General features: G+C 41.7%; 15 protein-coding genes across 15 annotated transcripts; 5 read left to right on the forward strand and 10 right to left on the reverse strand.

The window, feature by feature from the left end:
• Window positions 1-15: 15 nt before the first annotated feature.
• Window positions 16-687, reverse strand: PAS_chr2-1_0426 (uncharacterized protein; the record flags this gene model as incomplete). Its single annotated transcript, XM_002491284.1, has 1 exon — window positions 16-687. One exon carries the CDS (start codon window positions 685-687, stop codon window positions 16-18), a length of 672 nt encoding a protein of 223 aa, XP_002491329.1.
• Window positions 688-1,219: 532 nt separating this feature from the next.
• PAS_chr2-1_0427 (Putative high affinity iron transporter involved in transport of intravacuolar stores of iron) lies at window positions 1,220-2,356 on the forward strand (the record flags this gene model as incomplete). The annotated part of the gene is made up of 1 exon (XM_002491285.1): window positions 1,220-2,356. One exon carries the CDS (start codon window positions 1,220-1,222, stop codon window positions 2,354-2,356), a length of 1,137 nt encoding a protein of 378 aa, XP_002491330.1.
• A 154-nt stretch (window positions 2,357-2,510) lies between these two features.
• PAS_chr2-1_0428 (One of two nearly identical (see HTB1) histone H2B subtypes) lies at window positions 2,511-2,909 on the reverse strand (the record flags this gene model as incomplete). Its single annotated transcript, XM_002491286.1, has 1 exon — window positions 2,511-2,909. The coding sequence occupies one exon, from the start codon at window positions 2,907-2,909 to the stop codon at window positions 2,511-2,513; it is 399 nt and encodes a 132-aa protein (XP_002491331.1).
• Window positions 2,910-3,459: 550 nt separating this feature from the next.
• Window positions 3,460-3,852, forward strand: PAS_chr2-1_0429 (One of two nearly identical (see also HTA1) histone H2A subtypes; the record flags this gene model as incomplete). The annotated part of the gene is made up of 1 exon (XM_002491287.1): window positions 3,460-3,852. One exon carries the CDS (start codon window positions 3,460-3,462, stop codon window positions 3,850-3,852), a length of 393 nt encoding a protein of 130 aa, XP_002491332.1.
• A 674-nt stretch (window positions 3,853-4,526) lies between these two features.
• On the reverse strand, window positions 4,527-5,480 carry PAS_chr2-1_0430 (Essential subunit of the COMPASS (Set1C) complex; the record flags this gene model as incomplete). Its single annotated transcript, XM_002491288.1, has 1 exon — window positions 4,527-5,480. One exon carries the CDS (start codon window positions 5,478-5,480, stop codon window positions 4,527-4,529), a length of 954 nt encoding a protein of 317 aa, XP_002491333.1.
• Window positions 5,481-5,658: 178 nt separating this feature from the next.
• Window positions 5,659-6,212, forward strand: PAS_chr2-1_0431 (Short-lived chaperone required for correct maturation of the 20S proteasome; the record flags this gene model as incomplete). The annotated part of the gene is made up of 3 exons (XM_002491289.1): window positions 5,659-5,661; window positions 5,716-6,094; window positions 6,151-6,212. The coding sequence occupies 3 exons, from the start codon at window positions 5,659-5,661 to the stop codon at window positions 6,210-6,212; spliced, it is 444 nt and encodes a 147-aa protein (XP_002491334.1).
• A 471-nt stretch (window positions 6,213-6,683) lies between these two features.
• Window positions 6,684-8,954, forward strand: PAS_chr2-1_0432 (Hypothetical protein; the record flags this gene model as incomplete). The annotated part of the gene is made up of 1 exon (XM_002491290.1): window positions 6,684-8,954. One exon carries the CDS (start codon window positions 6,684-6,686, stop codon window positions 8,952-8,954), a length of 2,271 nt encoding a protein of 756 aa, XP_002491335.1.
• A 56-nt stretch (window positions 8,955-9,010) lies between these two features.
• Window positions 9,011-9,589, reverse strand: PAS_chr2-1_0433 (Non-essential subunit of Sec63 complex (Sec63p, Sec62p, Sec66p and Sec72p); the record flags this gene model as incomplete). Its single annotated transcript, XM_002491291.1, has 1 exon — window positions 9,011-9,589. The coding sequence occupies one exon, from the start codon at window positions 9,587-9,589 to the stop codon at window positions 9,011-9,013; it is 579 nt and encodes a 192-aa protein (XP_002491336.1).
• A 130-nt stretch (window positions 9,590-9,719) lies between these two features.
• Window positions 9,720-10,580, reverse strand: PAS_chr2-1_0835 (uncharacterized protein; the record flags this gene model as incomplete). The annotated part of the gene is made up of 1 exon (XM_002491292.1): window positions 9,720-10,580. One exon carries the CDS (start codon window positions 10,578-10,580, stop codon window positions 9,720-9,722), a length of 861 nt encoding a protein of 286 aa, XP_002491337.1.
• A 214-nt stretch (window positions 10,581-10,794) lies between these two features.
• PAS_chr2-1_0434 (Hypothetical protein) lies at window positions 10,795-11,796 on the forward strand (the record flags this gene model as incomplete). Its single annotated transcript, XM_002491293.1, has 1 exon — window positions 10,795-11,796. The coding sequence occupies one exon, from the start codon at window positions 10,795-10,797 to the stop codon at window positions 11,794-11,796; it is 1,002 nt and encodes a 333-aa protein (XP_002491338.1).
• Window positions 11,797-11,911: 115 nt separating this feature from the next.
• PAS_chr2-1_0840 (uncharacterized protein) lies at window positions 11,912-12,679 on the reverse strand (the record flags this gene model as incomplete). The annotated part of the gene is made up of 2 exons (XM_002491294.1): window positions 11,912-12,588; window positions 12,649-12,679. The coding sequence occupies 2 exons, from the start codon at window positions 12,677-12,679 to the stop codon at window positions 11,912-11,914; spliced, it is 708 nt and encodes a 235-aa protein (XP_002491339.1).
• Window positions 12,680-13,246: 567 nt separating this feature from the next.
• On the reverse strand, window positions 13,247-15,448 carry PAS_chr2-1_0845 (uncharacterized protein; the record flags this gene model as incomplete). The annotated part of the gene is made up of 1 exon (XM_002491295.1): window positions 13,247-15,448. One exon carries the CDS (start codon window positions 15,446-15,448, stop codon window positions 13,247-13,249), a length of 2,202 nt encoding a protein of 733 aa, XP_002491340.1.
• A 200-nt stretch (window positions 15,449-15,648) lies between these two features.
• PAS_chr2-1_0838 (uncharacterized protein) lies at window positions 15,649-17,202 on the reverse strand (the record flags this gene model as incomplete). The annotated part of the gene is made up of 1 exon (XM_002491296.1): window positions 15,649-17,202. The coding sequence occupies one exon, from the start codon at window positions 17,200-17,202 to the stop codon at window positions 15,649-15,651; it is 1,554 nt and encodes a 517-aa protein (XP_002491341.1).
• A 204-nt stretch (window positions 17,203-17,406) lies between these two features.
• PAS_chr2-1_0892 (uncharacterized protein) lies at window positions 17,407-18,614 on the reverse strand (the record flags this gene model as incomplete). The annotated part of the gene is made up of 2 exons (XM_002491297.1): window positions 17,407-18,529; window positions 18,586-18,614. 2 exons carry the CDS (start codon window positions 18,612-18,614, stop codon window positions 17,407-17,409), a joined length of 1,152 nt encoding a protein of 383 aa, XP_002491342.1.
• A 120-nt stretch (window positions 18,615-18,734) lies between these two features.
• Window positions 18,735-21,104, reverse strand: PAS_chr2-1_0435 (Mitochondrial intermediate peptidase; the record flags this gene model as incomplete). The annotated part of the gene is made up of 1 exon (XM_002491298.1): window positions 18,735-21,104. The coding sequence occupies one exon, from the start codon at window positions 21,102-21,104 to the stop codon at window positions 18,735-18,737; it is 2,370 nt and encodes a 789-aa protein (XP_002491343.1).
• Window positions 21,105-21,293: the final 189 nt, after the last annotated feature.

The following is a 21,293-nucleotide window of genomic DNA, read 5'->3' on the forward strand; positions in this document are numbered from 1 at the left end:
TTGTAATTATGTATCCTATTTATTCTTCTTGGTCTTCCTCACATTGCTAGATCCGACCTTCTTATTTTTAGGGGCAGTGGCAGGCTTTTGGAAATATGAAGCACCAAATGTAGCATATAAAGCATATATTAGACCACCAAAACTTGCTAGTAGTACCAATTCCAGAAACAGCATCTGCGGTTGGAAGACTGAAATTTGGGGATCAGAAACAGTAATGAGTTGATTTTTGCTTCCTAGCAACATCAGTTGATCGTCCTTGAGGACATAAATTGAGGGGACAAACAAATAGTTTTCAGGCTCAAGATCAATGCCAATCTTTTGGGTGAATTCGAAAGTCATGTCTTTAAGAAGCTTCAATGGACCAACAGAAGAGGCAGTTAAGTTTCTCTTGGTTAGACCGGTCACAGGGTCATTGAATGACCCTGCAACTCCTACGACGGAAACAGATTCATCTTCCCCGTTTTTGATGTTGTAGGTAACAGAGATCTCTTCGCCATTCACCAACTCTATCAGTTTGGTTGACTCGAAGGACTGAGGGTGCTCGTCAATCTCGTAGGTAACTCTAATGTTGAACGGTTTCTGTTCAGTAGGAACAAATTCCTCATCAGTATCAGGATCACATAGAGTGGTTTGAGTCAAAAATCCAAGTCCAACTAAGGCCAGAGTGGATAATCTAAGAAACTTCATGCTGGTGCTGGTGGGTAAGACGTGTTCGGTAGTTTAGCTCGAGAGATTTGGGCTGAAGGTCGTGTTCCGGTTTCAATATCTTATCGAGATAGGAATCATAATAATTTGATCCCGCTTGATGCTACCATCCCCGAACCTCTATCGGTTCTGGAGAAGTCTGTTCTCTGAGCGTATATGTCTATACAAAGGTAGACTGATCTAATAAGGGCCTATCGAGAGAATCTAGTCTTGGTCTTTTCAGTATCAACTAGCAACTCTCTGACTGATTATACGATCTTGATGGTACCTTTTGATCTGGTTCGCACTGACCTTCAGGAGATGCAGTTGAAGTACAGTGCATCCCTAACCTAGCATATCATATCTCCGGTGGATTGAGCTCCTATTAAAGGTCAAGCCCACGCTTAAGCATTCTTCAATAACACTGCTCGAAAAACATAGTTCATCCCCACACTCTGCATAAATCATACATATCCCCTGAGTAAAGCTAGATGATTTTAAGGAGTTGACACTTCTTACGCATAGAACAATCAAGATGGGCATCGATATATCGGATTATTTCTCTCCCCAAATATTCTTTATCATTCTGAGAGAAACCTTGGAAGCTGCAATTATCATTTCTGTGCTGCTGGCATTTTTGGACCGTTCATTTCACACATCAAGTGGCTATCAAGAATTGCCAACTGAACCGGCAACTTCTCAAGAATCAGATAATACTGCCGCGGAGATTGTTGGTGGCGAAAAACTGTACAAAAGGTTGAGGCTTCAAGTTTGGGTGGGCAGTTTCCTAGGTTTGTTACTATGTCTCTTTATTGGGGGGATTTTCATTGTCGTGTTCAATGTCGCCGGGTCTGACTTGTGGGCATATACGGAGCATTACTGGGAAGGAGCTTTCAGTATTTTGGCAGCCGTAATTATATCAGTTATGGGATTGGCAATGCTGAGGCTAAATCAAATGAAGTCCAAATGGCATCTCAAGTTAAACAATTTGATTTTGAACCAAACCTTACAAAAGGAGAACCAAACGGAGAAATATGCCATGTTTTTTCTCCCATTCATAACCACTCTCCGAGAAGGCATGGAAGCAGTGGTCTTTATCGGAGGGGTTGGGCTGGACCAACCCCTGAGTACAATACCTGCCTCCTTGTTACTGGGACTTGCCATTGGAGTTAGTGTAGGAATCGCATTGTACAAAACGGGACATACAATGTCATTGCGATTGTTCTTGATTGGTTCCACGGGATTTTTGTATTTGGTAGCTGCTGGTCTGTTCTCCAAAGGAGTGTGGCAGTTTGAACTTCAAAAGTATATTGACCGATGTGGCGGCCAAGACATGTCAGAAGTTGGGTCTGGACCAGGTTCCTACGACATTGGAAACTCTGTTTGGCATGTCAACTGCTGCAATGGTGAAATGGACGGTGGTTGGATGTTGTTCACTGCTCTGTTTGGTTGGACCAACAGTGCCACCTATGGATCTGTGACAAGTTACATCGTTTTCTGGGTCATTTTGGTAGCTAGCTTACGAATGCTGAGGTTTGAAGAGAAAAATGGCTATCTCCCTTTTATTCCCCTAAGCTGGCAGGCGAAGAGATGTAAAAAACGCATACTTTTACTACGGTCGAATCACACCTTATCGCAAGAGCCATCCAACAACCAGGGCAGTTCTGAATAGTTTCTATTAAAGCTCCACAAACTAAATAAAAAAGTAAGAAAATAAAACAACAATATAATAGAAGTAACCATTAATTCCTAATATACACATCTACCAACTAAAGATAGATTCCTAATTCACAAACAACTCATAAATATGTTACATATCAGAAAGCTTAAGCCTGGGTTGATGAGGTGTATTTGGTAACGGCACGAGTACCTTCAGAGACGGCGTGCTTAGACAATTCACCTGGAAGAATCAGTCTAACAGCGGTCTGGATCTCTCTTGCAGAGATGGTAGACTTCTTGTTGTAAGAAGCCAACTTGGAAGCTTCAGAAGCAATTCTCTCGAAGATGTCGTTGACGAAAGAGTTCATGATAGACATGGCCTTCTGAGAGATACCGGTGTCAGGGTGAGTCTGCTTCAAAACCTTGTAGATGTAGGAAGCGTAAGACTCCTTTCTAACCTTAGATCTCTTCTTTGGTTCGGAAGAAGAAGAAGTCTTCTTTCCGGCAGTAGGCTTCTTCTCAGCTGGGGCCTTAGAGGCTGGTTTCTTCTCTGCTTTTGGTGCCATTTTGATTTGTTTAGGTAACTTGAACTGGATGTATTAGTTTGGTGACAAGCGGATGTGGGATATCAGTGTGTTTATATATACGTGATGGGGGGAGGACTCTCGTTTCCTATGATACCTTATGGAATGGGACAGTACGCGCTAATTTGTCTCGTTCTGGATAGACTGCTCTGTTTTTCGTTACATACGAGTGGGAAGTGCGAACTTTTGTACCAGAGTGCGAAAAAAGTGGTGGCAATCCTGACGTTTGTACCAAGCGCGACGGCACATTATTGGTCAGTTTGTGCATTTTAGTTTTTCTTGAAAACATCTCGAAACATAACAACTAGGACACCAATTCTACAGTGAAAACCATTCAGTGGAATGTGAACCCACATAAATCTTGCAGCAATAATACAACAATTTATGGCTCCTGCATTCTGATTGGCTGAGCGTTTATTGCCATCGTGACTGTCCAATTTAGGACACACCCTTTCCTCAGAATATATAAACTGGTGATAATTCCTTCGTTCTGAGTTCCATCTCATACTCAAACTATATTAAAACTACAACAATGTCCGGTGGTAAAGGAAAAGCATCTTCGGCTGAAAAGGCCTCAACCTCAAGATCTTCTAAGGCAGGTTTGACCTTCCCTGTGGGAAGAGTCCACCGTCTTCTGAGAAGAGGTAACTACGCCCAAAGAATTGGTTCTGGTGCTCCAGTCTATTTGACTGCTGTCTTGGAGTACTTGGCTGCTGAAATTTTGGAATTGGCCGGTAACGCCGCCAGAGACAACAAGAAGTCCAGAATTATCCCAAGACACTTGCAATTGGCCATCAGAAACGATGAGGAATTGAACAAGTTGCTGGGACACGTCACCATCGCCCAAGGTGGTGTCTTGCCAAACATTCAATCCGAATTGTTGCCAAAGAAGTCTGCCAAGGCCAAGGCTTCTCAGGAATTGTAAGTTTCTGCTTAGTTCCCAGTTCTATTACCGTTTTTATTCTATGTATACTAGTAGTAATGTAAATTATATTAAGAATAGTTTGTTCTTGTAGTTTATTGTATTTATCGTGTCGCGCGATAGAGATGCGAGATGCGCACATGAATTTGTTTGTTTGTTTCGTTTGTGCAGCTGTCTCTTGCATAATCTGTCTCTCTTTGTGACATATGATAGATTCAGAGTGTGTGAATTCTTATAAATATACCAAGGTTAGCGCGTTCCCTCCTTCTTTTCCCTTTGTCCTTTCTCTTTTCCCTTGTTCCCTTTCTTTCCGTTACCTTTAAACCAAACGATGCCAGTTAGACAAATTTACAGATTCGTGAGAAACCAATACGAAAAGAGATTCAATAGCTCCAAGAAGGAGAGCTCGGCCAACCCTGGGGCTCCAGCTGATGAAACCGCACCAGAAGCTGGAGACGCTGAGCAGGCTCCAGTGGAAGAGGTTGCAGCTGAAGCTGCTCCAGAGGCCGAGGCAGAAGCTACCACTTCAAAGTAACCAACCATCTTCGTTCCCAGGCCTTTTTTTTCCACCTTTTGTTCCCTCATTCAGACACTGCTACCTAGTGAGCTAATCAAGTAATGCATTTCATCCCCTTTGATTTTGTATTTTCCTTTCCTTTTTATCTTGTGTGTTTTAGTTAAAGTTGATAAACTTTACATTCACCGACTCTAGATAGTGTTAGCAACTTGCCATTGTTGACCTGAACGTGTAGAATTGGGCTCCCTTCGCTAGCCTGGAGCAGACTAAGTAGCTTTCTGGATTTAACATCCCAAAGAAATACGCTGCCAAAATCTGATCCTGAAACCACAATTATCCTACTAGGATCCTTCTCATCTATGAAAAAATCTGTGTTGCAATTGTACTTCCCCATTTCTATCTTGCTGACCTCACCAATCCCCTGTTTATGGGCAAAAAATGTCTTGACAACCTTGTTATCCATGTAATCCCACAACCTTACAGCTCCGTCAAGCGTACTGGCAAGGATATATTTCCCATTGGGAGAGAACCTGACGTACGAAACAGGATAGGAGACATCTCCCCCATCGTAGATCAAAGTCTTCAAACATTGTCCCGACTGGGTGTCAAATAGTCTGATCAACCCGTCATAGCTGGCACTGACAATGATGGTTCCATCCCATGACAGATCGACAGCGCTGATTGGATCACTATGTGCACACAATGTTTTTAGACATTTTGAATTATTAATATCCCAGACTCTAATAGCCTCGTCAGATGAGCCACTGATCAACAGATTCCCCTTATGGTTGAATTTCACACAGTTTACATGGTACGTATGCCCAACCAGAGTTTTCACGCATTTGAAAGACTCTATGGACCATATCTTGACCGTAGTATCATCTGATGCTGACGCTAAATATCTTCCGTCTTCAGACCAACTCAAATCAGACACTCCCAACGTGTGACCTTTCAATTCCTTTACGCGATGGCCCTCTTGATCCAATATTTGGATAGTTCCATTGGCAAACGAAACAGCTATCAAACTTCCCTCTGGATTAAACTTGGCGCAAGTGGTATAACCAGACCCAAGTTGTATGTCTAGTACCAATTCATAGTCCACTTTCTGAACCATGTCTTTGGAGTGGGGCAAGCTGAAGAGAAGGTTCTATTCTGATATTTACGTCTCACTGAGAAGAGTTAACTACTTTACATCCAAACACCACGATTATCTAAACCTCGATCGCCACCAGTCTGGCATTCACTCAAACCAGCTCTATTTCAAGTTCTCCATAGACCCTGATCTACAGAAGATGGTATGTATAGTCTGTTGATGTTTTAGTTGATCCAATTATTAACCTTGTGTTTAGGCCCCTTTAACTGTGATTCCTTTGAACGACAAAACATCGAAAGTTGACTCGACATCATTTGCTACGCCTTCCGTGGCTATACCGTCATTACCAGACACATTAAGAGAACAAAAGGGTCCTTTATCCATTGCCTCGGAGATAAATGGTAAACATCCATTGGAGGCCCGTCTGAGAAACTGGGAAGAAAATGAACACAACAATAGATTGGAAACTTATAGAAGGATATTCGGTGCTGGAGAACCCATCAAAAGACAGATGGAATTAGGAATTGTTGATGCCACAGACTTCAAACCTACCATTCTTGGTGGACCATCCAACTTGCATAGAAACATATTACTGAACAAGGATACTTCCATTGACTGGGAAGATGTTTACACAGGTAGGTTTTTGTCAGCTTGTTCGATTTCACTTTTGAAAGTTACTAACAAAATTTAGGTTTCGATTCTGTTGCTTGTCCAGATATGCACACCGAGATGGAAAGAAAAGTTGGAATTTAAGTGTAATTAGAAAGAAATCGATAGTATCCCAAACTATGTCCAAACTGGTAAGTAAATAAAATCCATCTTTACCCTAGTTGTTTCCTAGGTGTCATATCTTTTATTATCTATATTCTACCTGACGAACCACAGTCGTGAACCATACACCGATCTTGCTTAGTTGAGCCCAAAACTGTTTCTGCCGTCTGTTCTCGTCTCTTTCTAACATCCCTGCGATCCTCTTTCACGAACGTATTATTTGCACGCTCGCCTTCACGGCCGCGGTACCAAGCTGAAAAATAATACCCAGTGAAAAATTTAGTTTCCTCCACTAGTTCCCAATCCACCTTTTACCACTATCAACAAATACTATAACATCCAAAGAAGATCATGTCCGATATAATTAATCAACCTCAGTAAGTAAAGGATCAAGAAACAACTGTAACAAACAATTGAAGTCGAACAACAACTAACTCAATCTCTAGAAATAATATGCCATATTCATATGATTCCAGTGGCACATCTCAAACTAACTTTCAGGAGGCAAGTACAACAGTAAATGCACAGGAAGTCCCACCACGGCCTAAGAATTCATATTCAGTTTCGGAAATGTTTGAAATTCGCCAAAGAATGGTAGATGCTAACCAACTACTTCCTGTGGAATCACAGCTCCCTTATAGGTTGTCGGAAATCAACAGAACAATTCATGTCGATCTTAAAGAGGCTAGATTACAAGATTCCACAAAGAAAAGCTCCCCTACTGTTAACGGTTTTTCAAATACTGATCATGATTCACAGTTTCTAGTTGATAAAATGGAGAAATTATCAACCAATGATCAGGGATCGAACTGGAGTTCACCTTTAGTAAGTCATCCCTTGTTGACTAGGCAGACATCAAGTCGGATCTCATCAAACATGACTCCTCCCCCTGGCATTACTCCTCTAGGTTCAGTTCCGCCCACCTTGGAGCCTTCTCAAATTCAATGGATCTACTTAGATGCCCAAGGGCAGGAGCAAGGACCTTTTGATGGCCTGATGATGCAAGGCTGGTTTGAGGCAAACTATTTAACTCCTGAGTTGAGGTTAAGGAGAAAAGAGGAATCGAGTTTTCGTACTTTAGCTGAATTGGTTCAGTCGCTTGGTGATTTCAGGTATCCATTCTTGAAAAGATTGCCCCCCATCACTCAATCAACTGATCCCATTTTCTTCCCTAATCATGCGGAGGTGCCACAATGGGGTGCAAACTCTAGCAATAGTAAGTCGAGTTCCCCTTGGATCTCCCACCAGAACTTGTCCATGGATTACGGAGGGCAAAGGTTGAACTCACCATCGACTTTCCTTCCTCAGTTTGATTTGACTTCCCAAATCAGAGCAGCTACTCCTCTGTCCGCTCCAATTGTCTCTACTCCTGATTTCTCCGCTGAAATTTTGGGAGCTAGCACGGCTCCCCTTGGGGAAAGCAACCAGAAAGAGCTCAGTGCTACTCTGACCAAAGAGGCCGAGCCTGAGAATATTGACGATTTCCCTATTAAGTCTATCTCTTTTGATGATGAACCTTCCCAAGGTTCTACTCCTGTGTCTACTGCCAAAGATGAGCCTGAACCAAGCAAACCGGCTACGATCTCCTCTGTTTTTGCCTCGTCTTCTGTCACTGTTCCTACGTCCGCTCCAGCCCCTGCACCTGTTCCTGCACCCACTACGGTAAGAACTTTACCAAGCCTCAGAGAAATCCAGCAGGAAGAACTTACCAAGGCAAAACTGAGAAGACAAGCAGAGGAGGCTAGGCTTCAAGAGTCGCTGAGATTGCAAAGGCTGAAAGAACAAGAAAAATCCAAAAATGAAGTATCCACTTCACAAAAAGCATCTGACATTGCTCCATGGGCCAATACCAAAGTATCAGGCCCTCCTCTTTCATTAAGGCAGATTCAAGAACTGGAAGCCAAACAACTCCAAGAACGTAAGAAGAAACAACTGAATAACGTACAAAACCAACCTATTGCTCAAAGATTGTCGGAAGGGGCAGCATCAACTTCCTTGCCCGCTTCAGCAACTTGGGCGAAAACACCTGTTGCACCTGTGTTGGCAACAAAATCCCTGACTGAAATTCAAAAGGAACAAGCCGAAGCACAAGCACAGAGATTACAAAGTCAAGCATTGAAAAACAACGCAGTGTCTTTTGCCAACGTTGCATCATCCTCTTCGACCCCTGTCGAACCAGAAGATGGTTGGACCGTAATTTCAAAGAAAGTTGTTGCCAAACCCAAACCTTCGGCAGCTGCCGTAGCAGGTGCTCTTGCCCCCAAACAACCATTAGCACCCTCTGCTTTGCGTGCTTTGTCTGCTCAAGGAACCGTTGGTACCACAGCCAACACCGCTACCAGGTCATCGCAGTCGGCTCCTCCAAGTCGACAATTCCTTGATTGGTGTCGATCTCAATTGGTACAACTGAACAAGAGCGTTAACAAGGAGGATCTCCTGAGCATCTTGCTTCAACTTTCAGGAGGTTCAGAGTCTCAAGAGATTATTGCAGACACTATTTACTCCAACTCTTCTATAATGGATGGTAGAAGGTTTGCTAGTGAGTTCTTAAAGAGAAAACAAGTTGTCGAGGCTTGGATTGAGAAGAACGGTTTTGAATTTGACTGGTACGAAGCACAAACAAAAACTTTGAACGACGTTAATGACAGCTCCAAGGATCAGGATGACGAATGGGACATGGCTTTCACTAAGGTGGTCAGTAAGAAGCCAAAGAAGAGAGTGTAAATAGACTAAGTAAAATTCTTCTTTTGGCTACGCTGGCATTTTAATAGAAATATGTCCTAATTAGTAATACTTGCTTCTATTTCCTGGTACAACTCCCATTCCTTAGCGAGTTGCTCTTTCCTGTCTTCAATGGCATTGACTCTCCTCCTTAAAGCCTCGTTCAAAGTGACCTCTTGGCACACGGGCATAAACGTCGGTGCCCAGCCTTGTTTGTAAGTCTCGGCCTCTTGAACTAACTCCTGGATCTCTAGCTCCTGGATCTTCAAAGCCAGTTTGAACCTGTCAAAGAATTCGTCACCAATGGATCCTTTTTGGTACAGAAGGGTGATATATTGATTATTTTCACGTAACTTAAGCAATCGGCGAATTGCTTCAGCTCCTCTTCTTATCAACGCAGCTTTCAACACCTTTTCATCTGGCTTAGGATCTTGGTCTTTTAGCTGCAAGTATATCTCCTTTGGTAAATCTGGAGGAAAGAAAGGTTTCATAACTTGTAGCTTGGCGATTCTTTTCCTTCTGTAAAATATGGAGAACAAAATCAGTGCTCCAATCACTATGGAAACATAAATGATCGGGGTAAAGACTGAGATCTTTTGCAGAGGCATATCCTCAATTATGGGTTCTTCTTCTGCCATTATTGAAACGTTCTGTCTGGAGAGAATACTTGTCAAGTTGGATTTGATTTTTCTAAAAATGCGCGCCGCTGATGGAAAATTATAATAATTGTGGTTATATAAATGTAAGAATATATAATTTCGCTTCTTACTATCGGAACTTCTCAATGAACTCAACCTTCTTTTCCAATGAAAGGTCTTTACCAACTAGCTTTAGTCTACCCGAATTGGAGAGAAGATCTCGTATTTCGGGCCACGTATGGTCTTTGTCAAGAATGAACTCCTTGAGTCTGTAATGGGAGGAGTTTCTTGTGAATAAATTAGTTAGAAGATATGATGCGAGGGCTTGGGGTATCGGAGTTGTAGTGTATGGATTCTCATTCTTGATGGACAATGCCTTCACCTTGAACTTCTTGAAAAGTTTTGGAACTGACACAGTGTCTGTAGTGACTAGAAATGGTAAAATAGACTTATTGTTTGATGTGGTTCCTTCAGGGAACAGAAACACTGTTTTTGATTCAGAAATGGACGATAATTGGATCTTCTTACCATTCTTCTGAGCATGCAAATTAGGAGAAGATAGTGCATGCACTACAACTCCAAATAGTGAGTATTCGTAGAGGTTACCTTCTATGTCTGGTATCAGCCAGACAATATTTTTCAGTCGGTTATTGGTGATCAATGACAGTACCAATGGATCCAGAGGAGATTGATAATTTGAAATGACGAAATCTCCCTTTTGAGGCAAGTTCAACTGAATTAACGGTTTATTTGCCTTTTTTATGTTATCAACAGAAACATCAACATCAACATTCAACAGGAACAACACTGCCTTGGTGGATAGCAAAGGAACCACAGGGTAAAGCAGGCCCACAATTAAGAGGACCAAAAGCTTCAAGACTCCAAGTACAACACCCACCAATCTCAGAAAGATGTTTACCTTAGGCTTATTTAAAGGCAGGAATGGTGATATTCCAGTGCCTTTATCCCGATACGTCGTATACTTTTCCATTACTTGAGCGGAAAGCCAAATAATTTAGTTAATACTTCAGCCGTTCACTTATAATAATAATTCGAGACCATTCTAAAACATTGCATGTGTTGTTTTGTTACCTTCCCAATTAGGACATCCAAAAACTTCAAAAACTGATCTCTTAAGCCCTTCCTCTTTTCTCAGTACACCAACCAGACCAGGCCACTTGACACAAGCAGAAACTTCCCCTAAAATGTCTCAGTCAGCCAGCACAACATCAAGGCAGTCGTCGCTGCCGCAACTGACATCGTCTCAAGCGTCTTCTACTATCACTTCAAGTGCATCATCGAGCTCTAATTCTGAATCCCAAAATAGCACAGGGTCTTCTTCGGCGAACTCCTCAGCTTCGTCTTCAGGAAGACCTCGTCTCAGCTCTAGCACAACCAGCTCGGGCATGCCCCAGCTGACAACGACCTCCCAGACGTCCTCTACAAGTTCTTTCAGCACCCCAGCGATTTCGGTGCCTCCGTCTAATAATAACCCATTCATTTGGAGGTCGTCTCAACCTTCCGGAACTGTTTTTATTTCAATTGGAGCCGTTATGGGACTGGGTATCATATGCTTTATTATATATATCACTTGGAAAAGCTTGAAATTCAAAAGACAGGCAAAGACTGGAGGATTTTATGATAGTGATGATTCGTACTCCCACAAATACGATACCAAGTACTATGGAAACGATTTGACTACCACGCCTTCACGGGTCCCATTCATGGCTCCAGATCTCAGATCTACAACAGACAACACTTACTATTCCAGCAGTAACTCGGAACCTGGTGTTAATGCCGGTGCTTTCGATTCAATTTCGACGTTTCACCACAAGTCAAAACAACCACTTGATACCACCAGAATGTACGTTTCTCCTACAGGTGACGCTATAAAACACAGTAGGAATTCTGTGCTTCTTCCGAGCGTTAATAATGGGAAATTTGGTTCTGATACATCCATTCTCTCACCATCTATAAAGCAAAGTTACCAATATAAATCACCCACTGGTCACCATAGGAGCAACAGTTCTCAGCAACTGTTCATGAGTCCCATGTTAAGCACTACTTCTTTAGCCGACTCCAAAATTCAACAGCAGCAGCAATCTCCAAGCGAAAAGAAGTCAAAAAGGAATGCTAAGCGTAAAACCGTTCCAAGTATGTACTTAGACCAACTGATGGATGGTGAAGGGACTGATGACTTAGTTTAGTTAGTTAATTTTTGCAATAGAAACATTACTAAGTTTATTCTTTAGTAAAAATAAAAGAGAATTAAAATAAATTGAGTTCTCTGCTCTTGTTAATACATAATAGCTGTATCTGACTTTACATTATTGTACAGCTGGTTTTATTGTCCTCCTCATGCTTGACACTCAGCGCACAGCGAGCAGCTTCTGTAAACACTTCATTGACTCCGCGGCCTTTCATGGCTGAGCATTCCAAGTATCTCAAAGCCCCGATTCTCTTTGCCACCGCTAGACCCTTTTCATAAGTGACCAGTGAACGGCCTTTACTAGACGATTGAATGCCACCATTATCAGAGGATAGGTTGTTTTGTTGTGATAGTTGTTGATTTTGTTGTGAATCATCTTGGTCCTGTTGTTGTGGGAATCCTGATTGTGTCTGGGTATCACCATCCTCCGTGTTTCTCAAGTCGCATTTCAATGCTACCAAAACCAACTTGACTCCTTGACAATGTTCCAGGATTTCACCCACCCATTTGTTTTCAACGTTTTCCAGAGAATCGTAGGAATCAATGGAGAAACAGAGCATAATCGTATCAGTATCCGTGTAACTTAGTGATCTCAATCGGTCGAATTCTTCTTGGCCGGCAGTATCCCACAACGAGAGCTGCAATTGCTTCCTGTCAATGAAGATATCATGGATATAATTCTCAAACACTGTTGGTTCGTAGACCTGAGGAAAATACCCTCTAGTGAACACGTTCAGTAAAGAGGTCTTACCACAAGCACCATCACCCAAAATGACTATTTTCCTTTGAACTAAGCGTTGTTAGTAAGCTGGTCGTTCTGTTGTCGGTATGTTATTTTTTCAATACTTACTAGGTTTATGAGATCCACTACAAAACACCATTTTTTCCAATTTTTTTGATATTTGTTTGATCTAAGAATAAAGTAGGTTGCCTCCTTGCAATAGCAGCGGTGTTGTGCTACTTGAAATGATTAAATTAGGTATTCCTTCGATAATGTTGCAGGTCAGAAGGAGAAATACAGCGGTGTCCTTCCTTCGAAATGACCCTCGATTATTGAGGCAGAAACCTGTAAGAGTGGCTCGCCATTTACTAGATAAGACTTTCATCGTGGTAAACCTTTTGCTAGTTCCAAGGGAAATGGCAGTGTCTGAATTCTTATATACAAGATAATCATAGAATGGCTTTTGAATAATATTTATATAGAAAGAAACAAAAGAAAACGGTTGGTTGTTGGTCAATCTTCAAACGTAATTACAATTTCAAGCAATTAACCATTAACCTCACGCACGATTGATACTACAAAATCACCTGAAAATATACTTAGATTCATCCATTTTTTTGGACTACTTTAATCCTTTCCCTCTGATCATCTCACTTCATAATGGCTCCAAACCTTATACAACCACTAATATACAAAATCTAGACTCCTCAATTAATTACAAATCATTCTACTCTTTCTCCATATCTAGCATTATCTCCTTTGCAAGTTCATCCTCACTACTATCTGTTTCTTCTTCATCCAATTTGAGCCTTTTTGAAGTATCCTCGTCATCAGCAATTCCAGCTTCTGCATGTCTTTTCTTGGTACCGTTTGCTTCGTCGTCATCATTATCGTCTTCGTCATCGTCAATTTCATCCCCGCTAAGGAAATCTTCAAGTTCCTTATCGATCCATTGCATGTCATCCACATTGAGATCAAAACTGGCGTCGTTTCCGTCCTGACCCTTCTCAATGTTGTTCTCATTAACGTACTTCTCCACAATGTGATCAGGGAGCAGGTAGTCTTCAGGGACTTCAAGAAGATATTCATCCTCGTCTACTTTATCCCAGAAGGATATGCATTTGAACAGCCAGTTAGGATCAACAATTTTCACGTTAGGATCAAGTGTCTTGGCCAGTTTCACCTTAAAAGTCCCCGTATTGCGTGTGATTACATGTGTGACTGATTTGTCATAATCTGCAACAACTGTGGCCCCAAACGACCTGGCCCAAATGACAATATCCGCAGAATTTAACTTGGTGCCTAAAGGCAATATTCCAGACAACAAGAACGTATATTCCTTGAAAACAAGTTGTTTCATAGAATTTAATATATCCTTCACATCAGGGTTTCCAACCTTTGAATCATCATACTCAAAATAAAATTCGTTGTGAATCCTTATTAAGGCTTGTTCCAAGGTCTCCAGTTCATTGTCATCATCAAAAAGTAAGTTTGCTGATTCATGATCGCTTTCCGTTTGTACTATTTTTTCCAGATTTTCCTGGAGCTTAGCTAAGGGTCTTTCAGATTGCTGTTGTTCAATTTCCAGGTTATGTTCCGTTGATTGTTCTCGAAGAGTTTTGCCATTTGCATCATTCATGGTTAACAACGCATCCACAGTGGAAGCAGTTTCCTTTGAATCTCCTCTCTCTTCACCATTTTCCTTACTTGAATCCGATATATTTTCGTCCGATACCACCAGTTCCTCTGATAGTTCCTTGTCCTGTTCTTCTGGGTCAATCTGAAATGATTGATCCCTTAAATCTTTTTCCGCATTAATCTGGTCCTCTAATGAGGCCAACGATTTCCGCCTCTTAGATGGTCCTAACAAGGCATGCTGTCGTGGAAGAAAACTAGAATTGATATCACCGATCCCCACAAAAAAATCGTATGGAACTACCTTGATCAAATTACTACTCCAATTCCAAACATCTCCTCGATCGTCAATGACCACTACCATAGATGTATCCACAGGAAAGAGTCTTTGCAATGACTTTTGCGTCAATGAACCGCTCTCATCTCGAGAAAGTATACGATCACCAAAGTATTTCTCGTCTGGATCGATAATCTTGGCAATCTCTTTGGCATATTGTCTGGTTGCCATAGTATATATATGAAGTTCGTATCGTTCAGAAACATGTTCCAGGAATTCCCGCAAATGTGGTCTGAGTTTCACGTAATACCAGCAAACAGTAGCAGGAGGCTTCTGTCCAACATAATTCTCTGGTAAAATAACTTCCTCTTTCAAAGAGAACGACCTGACATCTTTCACTGCAGGATAATTGGCATTGTTTGGGTCCTTCATCCACTCGCCAACAGTGGGGTCCACGGTAGCATGGATAACTGTTTGATCGAGGTCCACAACCAAACTCAGCTTCTTTTCCTTTAAAAGCCGTTTAGATGACGTTTGTTCGATTTTTTCAGCTTCCGTCAAGGATATCTTTAAATCTGCACTTCCATGGGACATGACCACCGGAGCTTGCTTATCATAACTAAACCCTGTGTAATCATTCCCTTCAACAGCCGAACCACACAATGCACACAGGCCACCGTACTGAACAGAATGGGAACACGGTTCTATCACAGTGGCTATCACCGACTCCTTATTCTCCACAACGTCGCCTATAGATACCAGAACGTCCTTAACTATTCCGTCAACGGGACATTCATAACTACCTATCAATTCTAACTTCTCTTTTTTTGGAGGTTTGTACGAGTAGTCTTCATCATACTCATTCCTGTCTTCCGTAACATCTCGGAACTCCGAATATTTGTACTTCAACACGGTATTGTGCTTCCCAAGCTCATCGCCTTCTTTAATAGCAATTCCTGTGATATGAACTGGAAACGGAACTGACGATGGAAGTCGCAGCTCAATTATATTATTCATTATCGCTGGACTGGGATTATCCTTATTATTTTGTTGTGTCTGGTTGTTGTCTCTTTGTAACTGTTTAATTAGTTGGTGTGATAGCTTTGCAGTACCGACTTGGGAGGTGGTACTGTTAGGAAACGCGCGCGCGAGGGTCTACAATTTTATAGATAGATTAATTATATTTTGAAATCTTTATTATAAAACAGTAATTACAATTAGGAGCTGTCCACATTGAATAGGTCTGCGATTGGAGGTTCAGGTTCAGGTTCAGAATTAGTCGAGTCAAGTATTGCATTGTTGCTGTCCCATTGCTTTGAGCTGCCATTTGTAAAGGGAGTCTCCTGATTGGTTTTTTCAATATCCCCATTGGTGATATCAAAACTGGTGTCCTCTTCTATGAGCACCTGTTCGTCGTCATTTTCGTTCTCATTAAGATTTTCATTAAGATTTTTGTTCATATCAACGTCATCTTCGTCAAAGTTAAACTCAAAGTCAATATCCTCTGTCTGATGCTCCAGTTCTTGCTGAAGTTCATCTTCCAGTTTTCGTCTCTTCAACTGCTGTGACTCTTGGATCTTCTGTTTACGATGCTCCGACTTGGAGATTTCACGACTAACATGGTAATATTCGGTATTCATAATGTTTACAATGATGTCAGACACTGGTGGTTCTATCTTCTTTGTAGCGTAATATCCCAAATATTGACCTACCAAGCCATCGATTTCCTTACGTCTGTTTTCCAACAGTTGCTCTTGGTGCCGTTTCCTCTTTTCCAAAACCGACAACCGATGTTTGGCGTGGGCAACAATGTCAAACCGTTTACTTGATACCATACTTTTCGGTGGTTGCGACTGGACACCATTAGTCTCGCCATTCGGTCCTTTCTCCAAATTGTGATCAGATTCAACGTCGATTTCTCCATGATGAATCTCCTTGTCTATGTCATTATCATTTTCATTACCCACATCTTCTTTTTTGTCTTCAACTATTTTTGTACCTATAAGGTGCTGCAATGCCTTTTCTCCTAGTCTTGATTCTGCTGTCAATTGTTCTCTCAGTTCCTTTGGATCGCTAATCACTTCAGTGAATTGAGGAGTTGCAACGTAAGTGTGCTCTGGAGGAAGCACCGGCATCCATTTAGGAATATAATTCTTTCGCTTCATGCGCAAGGGCATAAACTCTGAGATCTTCTCTGCAATATCGAAAAAGAAAAAAGCATCTTTATCATTTTCACTCACTTGTACGCTAGAGGCACTTTCTTTTAACTCTGAGGCGTATTTCGAAAGTTTTTCAATGGACGGTTTGACTCTTTTCCTGGTCAGTTTCAAACGTTCATATTCTAATGTAACATCTTCCAAGTCCAAAATGCCCCTATCCACAACCAATTGAACATCTCTTTTTGCTATTGTCCGTCTTCTTTGAATCTCTGTGCTTCTGTGTAGTTCCGATACCAATCGGTCTATGTATTTTGTTGTAATGTAGGTCAGATGGTCAATTGACAGCGAAGAGGCTTGCACCCCCAAACTGGATAAAATCAACAGGACTGATGCCTTCAATGCTACTTCCATAGCCGGAACACATTCTGGTTGTGAAGTGATATTCAAATCTTTACCTGTGTTGTATCTCTCTTGCACTTCTTGGTCGTGTTGTTCCTCGTGAGAAAGAGTTGGATTCATGCTTCGTTGTCCAACCGAATTAGGATTTTCTTTCCCGCTGGACGCTGAACTTACCGAGACGAGGGACTGATTATCGTCGGACTTATCAGCCATGGTCCTATTGATGAATCGGGAAAGGTAATCCTCAGTTTATTGCGGAAAAATGTTACTTGATCAATTCTCTGATGTTACTTTGGTGTTGGTCGCGCGCGGTCTGGGTGCCTTCTAAACTCCCTTAAGATGGTTCAAATGATAATTTCCTTAAAACTACAACTGAAATGGACTATCTACTATTTCCGGGTCATACAGAAGAGAATACTAACTACCATTCAACAGGTTATTGACAGCACCTTGTACTGATCCACCGGCACGTCTCAATGCAGCAACATTACTCTCAAAATCAGTGAACCCCATGTCATTCAATTGACGGAGTTGAGTCTCGTATCTTTCCTCTGGTGGTCGGGTATCTGTTTCAGCAGGTGGCGCAGCTCCCCCAGAAAACAGAGAATTAAACAACTGCATGTTTCCGGTATTAGGCAATGGAGGCGCATTGCCTCCAGATTGGTTCAACATGGCTGCATAAGGATTCGAAGAGTTAAGTAGGGCAGAGAATGGGTTTATGCCTGTCGCATTAGTCGTGGTGCTGTTGTTGTTGTTAGTGTTGTCATTTGTTGGTGCAGCATTTGCTTCAGAATCAGTTGCAGAGCCTGCATTATTCTCCGATGTATTTCTTTCCAAAGTTGGATTGGCACCTGGAGCAGGAAATGAGGCAGCTCCAGCTTCAGCACCACCAAACATGTGCCTCATGGATGACATCTGCCTCATCAGTTGTGGATTAGTCATCATCTGCCTAAATTGTTCGCTCTGTAACATTTCTCTAGCATACGGACCCAACTGCTGTAGCTGCGGAGATTGTTGTATCATAAACTCAACCATCTGAGGATCTGAAAGCATGTTCCTCATACTTTCTTGCACCATGGGAGATTCCATCATTTCTGCTATTTGGTTTTCATCAGGCATGGGGCCCATACCTCCATCTGGACCAAACATGGAAGCACTTGGCATTGGGACATCCATCCCGGCATACCTTGCTCCAGTAAGTCCAGCTAGAGGATTAAATGCACCTTGACCAGCAGCTATGTTTGAAGGTGCAGAGCTTGTATTGTTAGCAGCACCAGTAGATGTTGATGTGGAGTTATTAGCATTCGCCACCGAGGCTGATCCACCATCATTCTTAGGGGCGCTTTTCACCAAGTGGATGGTATGACCAGACTGGACTTTGTAAAAGTTGAGAGTGTCTGCATCCTTAAGAGCTCTACCAGAATAGATCAGTCTCTGACGGTCTGCAGGAATATCAGATACCTCGGCAATCTTTCCTTTGAACTCTTCGACAGTTATGGAAGGATCCACGGTAAGCTCGTATTCTTGGTTACCTGAGGCCCTTTAAATGTTAGATTCTCTGCTAATATTGGAGTTGCAAACTCACTGTTTACTTACTTTATAAATACTTGGATCTCTTGGGACATGTATTTGGGGATTGGTAGGATATATGTAGACTTCGAATGTTGTCGAAATTCCGCAAAACTTACCCTCACAATATTCTCGAACGCACCCTGGAGAGGTCAGATGTGGGTGAAAAAGAATTTCTACCTGCGCCCAATAAATTCCATCGCCTTGATATCTCCTTTCTTTAACTCTGGTTCGTCTAGAACATCGGCGACTAATTCCCAAGGATCCCTGGACCCTCCCCATTTGAGGACTTTGTTTCTGAATTTTTCTCCATTTTCTCTGCTAAGAGGATCTTTAGCAAACAAATGCTCCCAAATCTTCTTGGCAATGGCTCTATCGAAGAGATAAGAGTAGTAGACAGCACCGTAGGAAAATAAATGTCCAAACTTTCCGGGCCACTTTGATTCAGTGTCTGCAAATATCTTCAATTGAGTCTCTAATTTGTGGTAAAGGTCAATGGAATCAAAATCTTTATCGAATACCACATTGGAATGCAAAACTTGGTCCAGTATGGCCATTTTTATTTGGCCAAAAGTCTCACAATTATTCAGAAAAGAGTTGAAACATGAATAGTTTTGTAGTAGTTTTAATGGTAATGGCTCGTTGGTCCTGTAATGTTTTGCAAAACTCATCAAAACTCTGGTATCATTGGCAAAATGTTCCATCAAAATGGAGGGCAATTCTACAAAATCAGTGGCACATCTGGTTCCACTGACGTTGTGAAGTTTTGTCTTCCCTAGCATGGAGTGCATTGCGTGCCCCATCTCATGGAAAAGCGTTTCCACTTGTGAAAGTGATAGAAGAGAAACACCTCCTTCCTCTTGGTTGAAGGAGCACACCAGGGAGATCACTGGTAGCTGGCTCGTGGTTCCATCAGGAGCAGTACTAACCTGAACCAATTGCCCCTCTTTGCCTGGAATTTCAACTTTGAAAGGATCGTTTTCGTCTAGTTCTTCGGGGTAAATCTTTCTTGAACAGCACACCGTGAAATGCGCAGGATTTAGCGTCTTCGACTCCCTATGGAATAAATCCAGGTAGATTATACCTACAAATCCTTCTGTTTCACTGGTGACATGAAACTTTCGAACACCATTATGCCATGCCTCACCTGGTTTCAGCGGAACAGCTTTAAATTGGATACCATATATCGACTGGAAAAGATCAGACAAACCTTGAAGTACAACTCCTACGGAAAGATACTGGGATATATCCTCCGTATTAGAAGATCTTTTACTTGACAGATATAGCGTGGTAAGGTAGTCTCTATCCCAGGGTTTCACCATTTCAATAACTTGCTCATCGGATAGTTTATCGGAATTTTCAACTTTAAACTTTATCAGTGTTCTGAGCTCAGAGATGACATCCTCTTCGATATCTTTCAAGTTCTTTTTCAGGAAGGTCATAACATTTTCAGGAGTTTTGGCCATCTTTTCACTTAGTTGATATTCTGCAAAGCTGCTCTTACCCATGAAATGGGCCAACAGTCCACGATATTTTAGAAAGTTTTCCAACAATGTGATTTGACCTTTCGCTGGCTGATGTAGTCCCAACCATATTTTCTTTCTCAGTGATTCGTTGTTGGTTAGTCTCAAGATATCAGTTGAGACCCGACTGTTCAGTGGTATCTTCTTCTTGTTAGACAGAGAGTAAATAAGAGAATTTTCTGTCGACGAATCGTAAGAGGTTAACTCCTTCTTATCCACCTTAATCGAATCATGTTCTAATTCATGAAGGTTCTTGTTGAACTGCTGCCCATTCATGGAAATTAATTGACTGAGTTGAATAAAGTTGTCTTTGGTACTATCGTCCATGCTGATACCTGATTTCAAGAAATCTGTCAGAAGCAAGTTTCCAACACTAATCTCTTCCGGCGACAGTTTTGCTATAATCTTTTCATCGCCCAAAACTGATTCCAACTTGTTAAACAAATCACTGGTAGTGTTCAGGACATTCATGTACTCAAACATTATTTCATGACATTTTTGAGCTGCTTCAACGAAGTACTCATCCGGATGAGCAACTCTGATAAACTCAGCTAGATCTATCACTCGGCACAAAGTATCACTTAGTCGGTCCAAATTACGAATGTAATTTAGCTTTCCCTGCTCACTATCATCTATAATGACATGAGATACTAGGTTCTTGGCGGCCGACAGTGACTTTTCACAAAACTCCAGTAGTCCTTCTGGTGAGGTTAAATACGGGTTCTGGAATAGGCCAATGGAACCTTCAACTTGGGGTATATATGTCTTTCCTGTAAGTGACACCTTTGTATGTGGAATAAAGGACTTGTTGAACTCCTTCCACTTAACAGGGTTGTCAAAAATTTCTCTTATGAGCTCGTTATGGTGGGTGTGTTTCTGTTGAAAGTTGAGGTAGTCTGGAATAGGGTTCTGTTCGTGAACGAGAGGCTGAATCTTTTGGAGCAGAGCTGAGTGTGTAGTGAAAGTCCTCTTATGGCAACTTCGTGTGATTACAGCTAAACGCTGTATACTGGAAGCCTTCATAGTAGCGTGGGCAAATCCAGACAATCGGTGTTAGCTTAGCCAGAAGAGAGTATTGAATAAGTTTTAATTTTCGCTAGGAACAGTTTCGCTTCAGGGTCCTCTTCCCATAGCAAAATTGGGGTTTTTCTCTTCTTCGAAAACAGCCTTTTATCTTGACTACCGTACTACTTAAGTAATGCCATTCCAGAA

Source organism: Komagataella phaffii, chromosome 2 (assembly GCF_000027005.1).
Source record: "Komagataella phaffii GS115 chromosome 2, complete sequence".
NCBI lineage: Eukaryota > Fungi > Ascomycota > Pichiomycetes > Pichiales > Pichiaceae > Komagataella > Komagataella phaffii.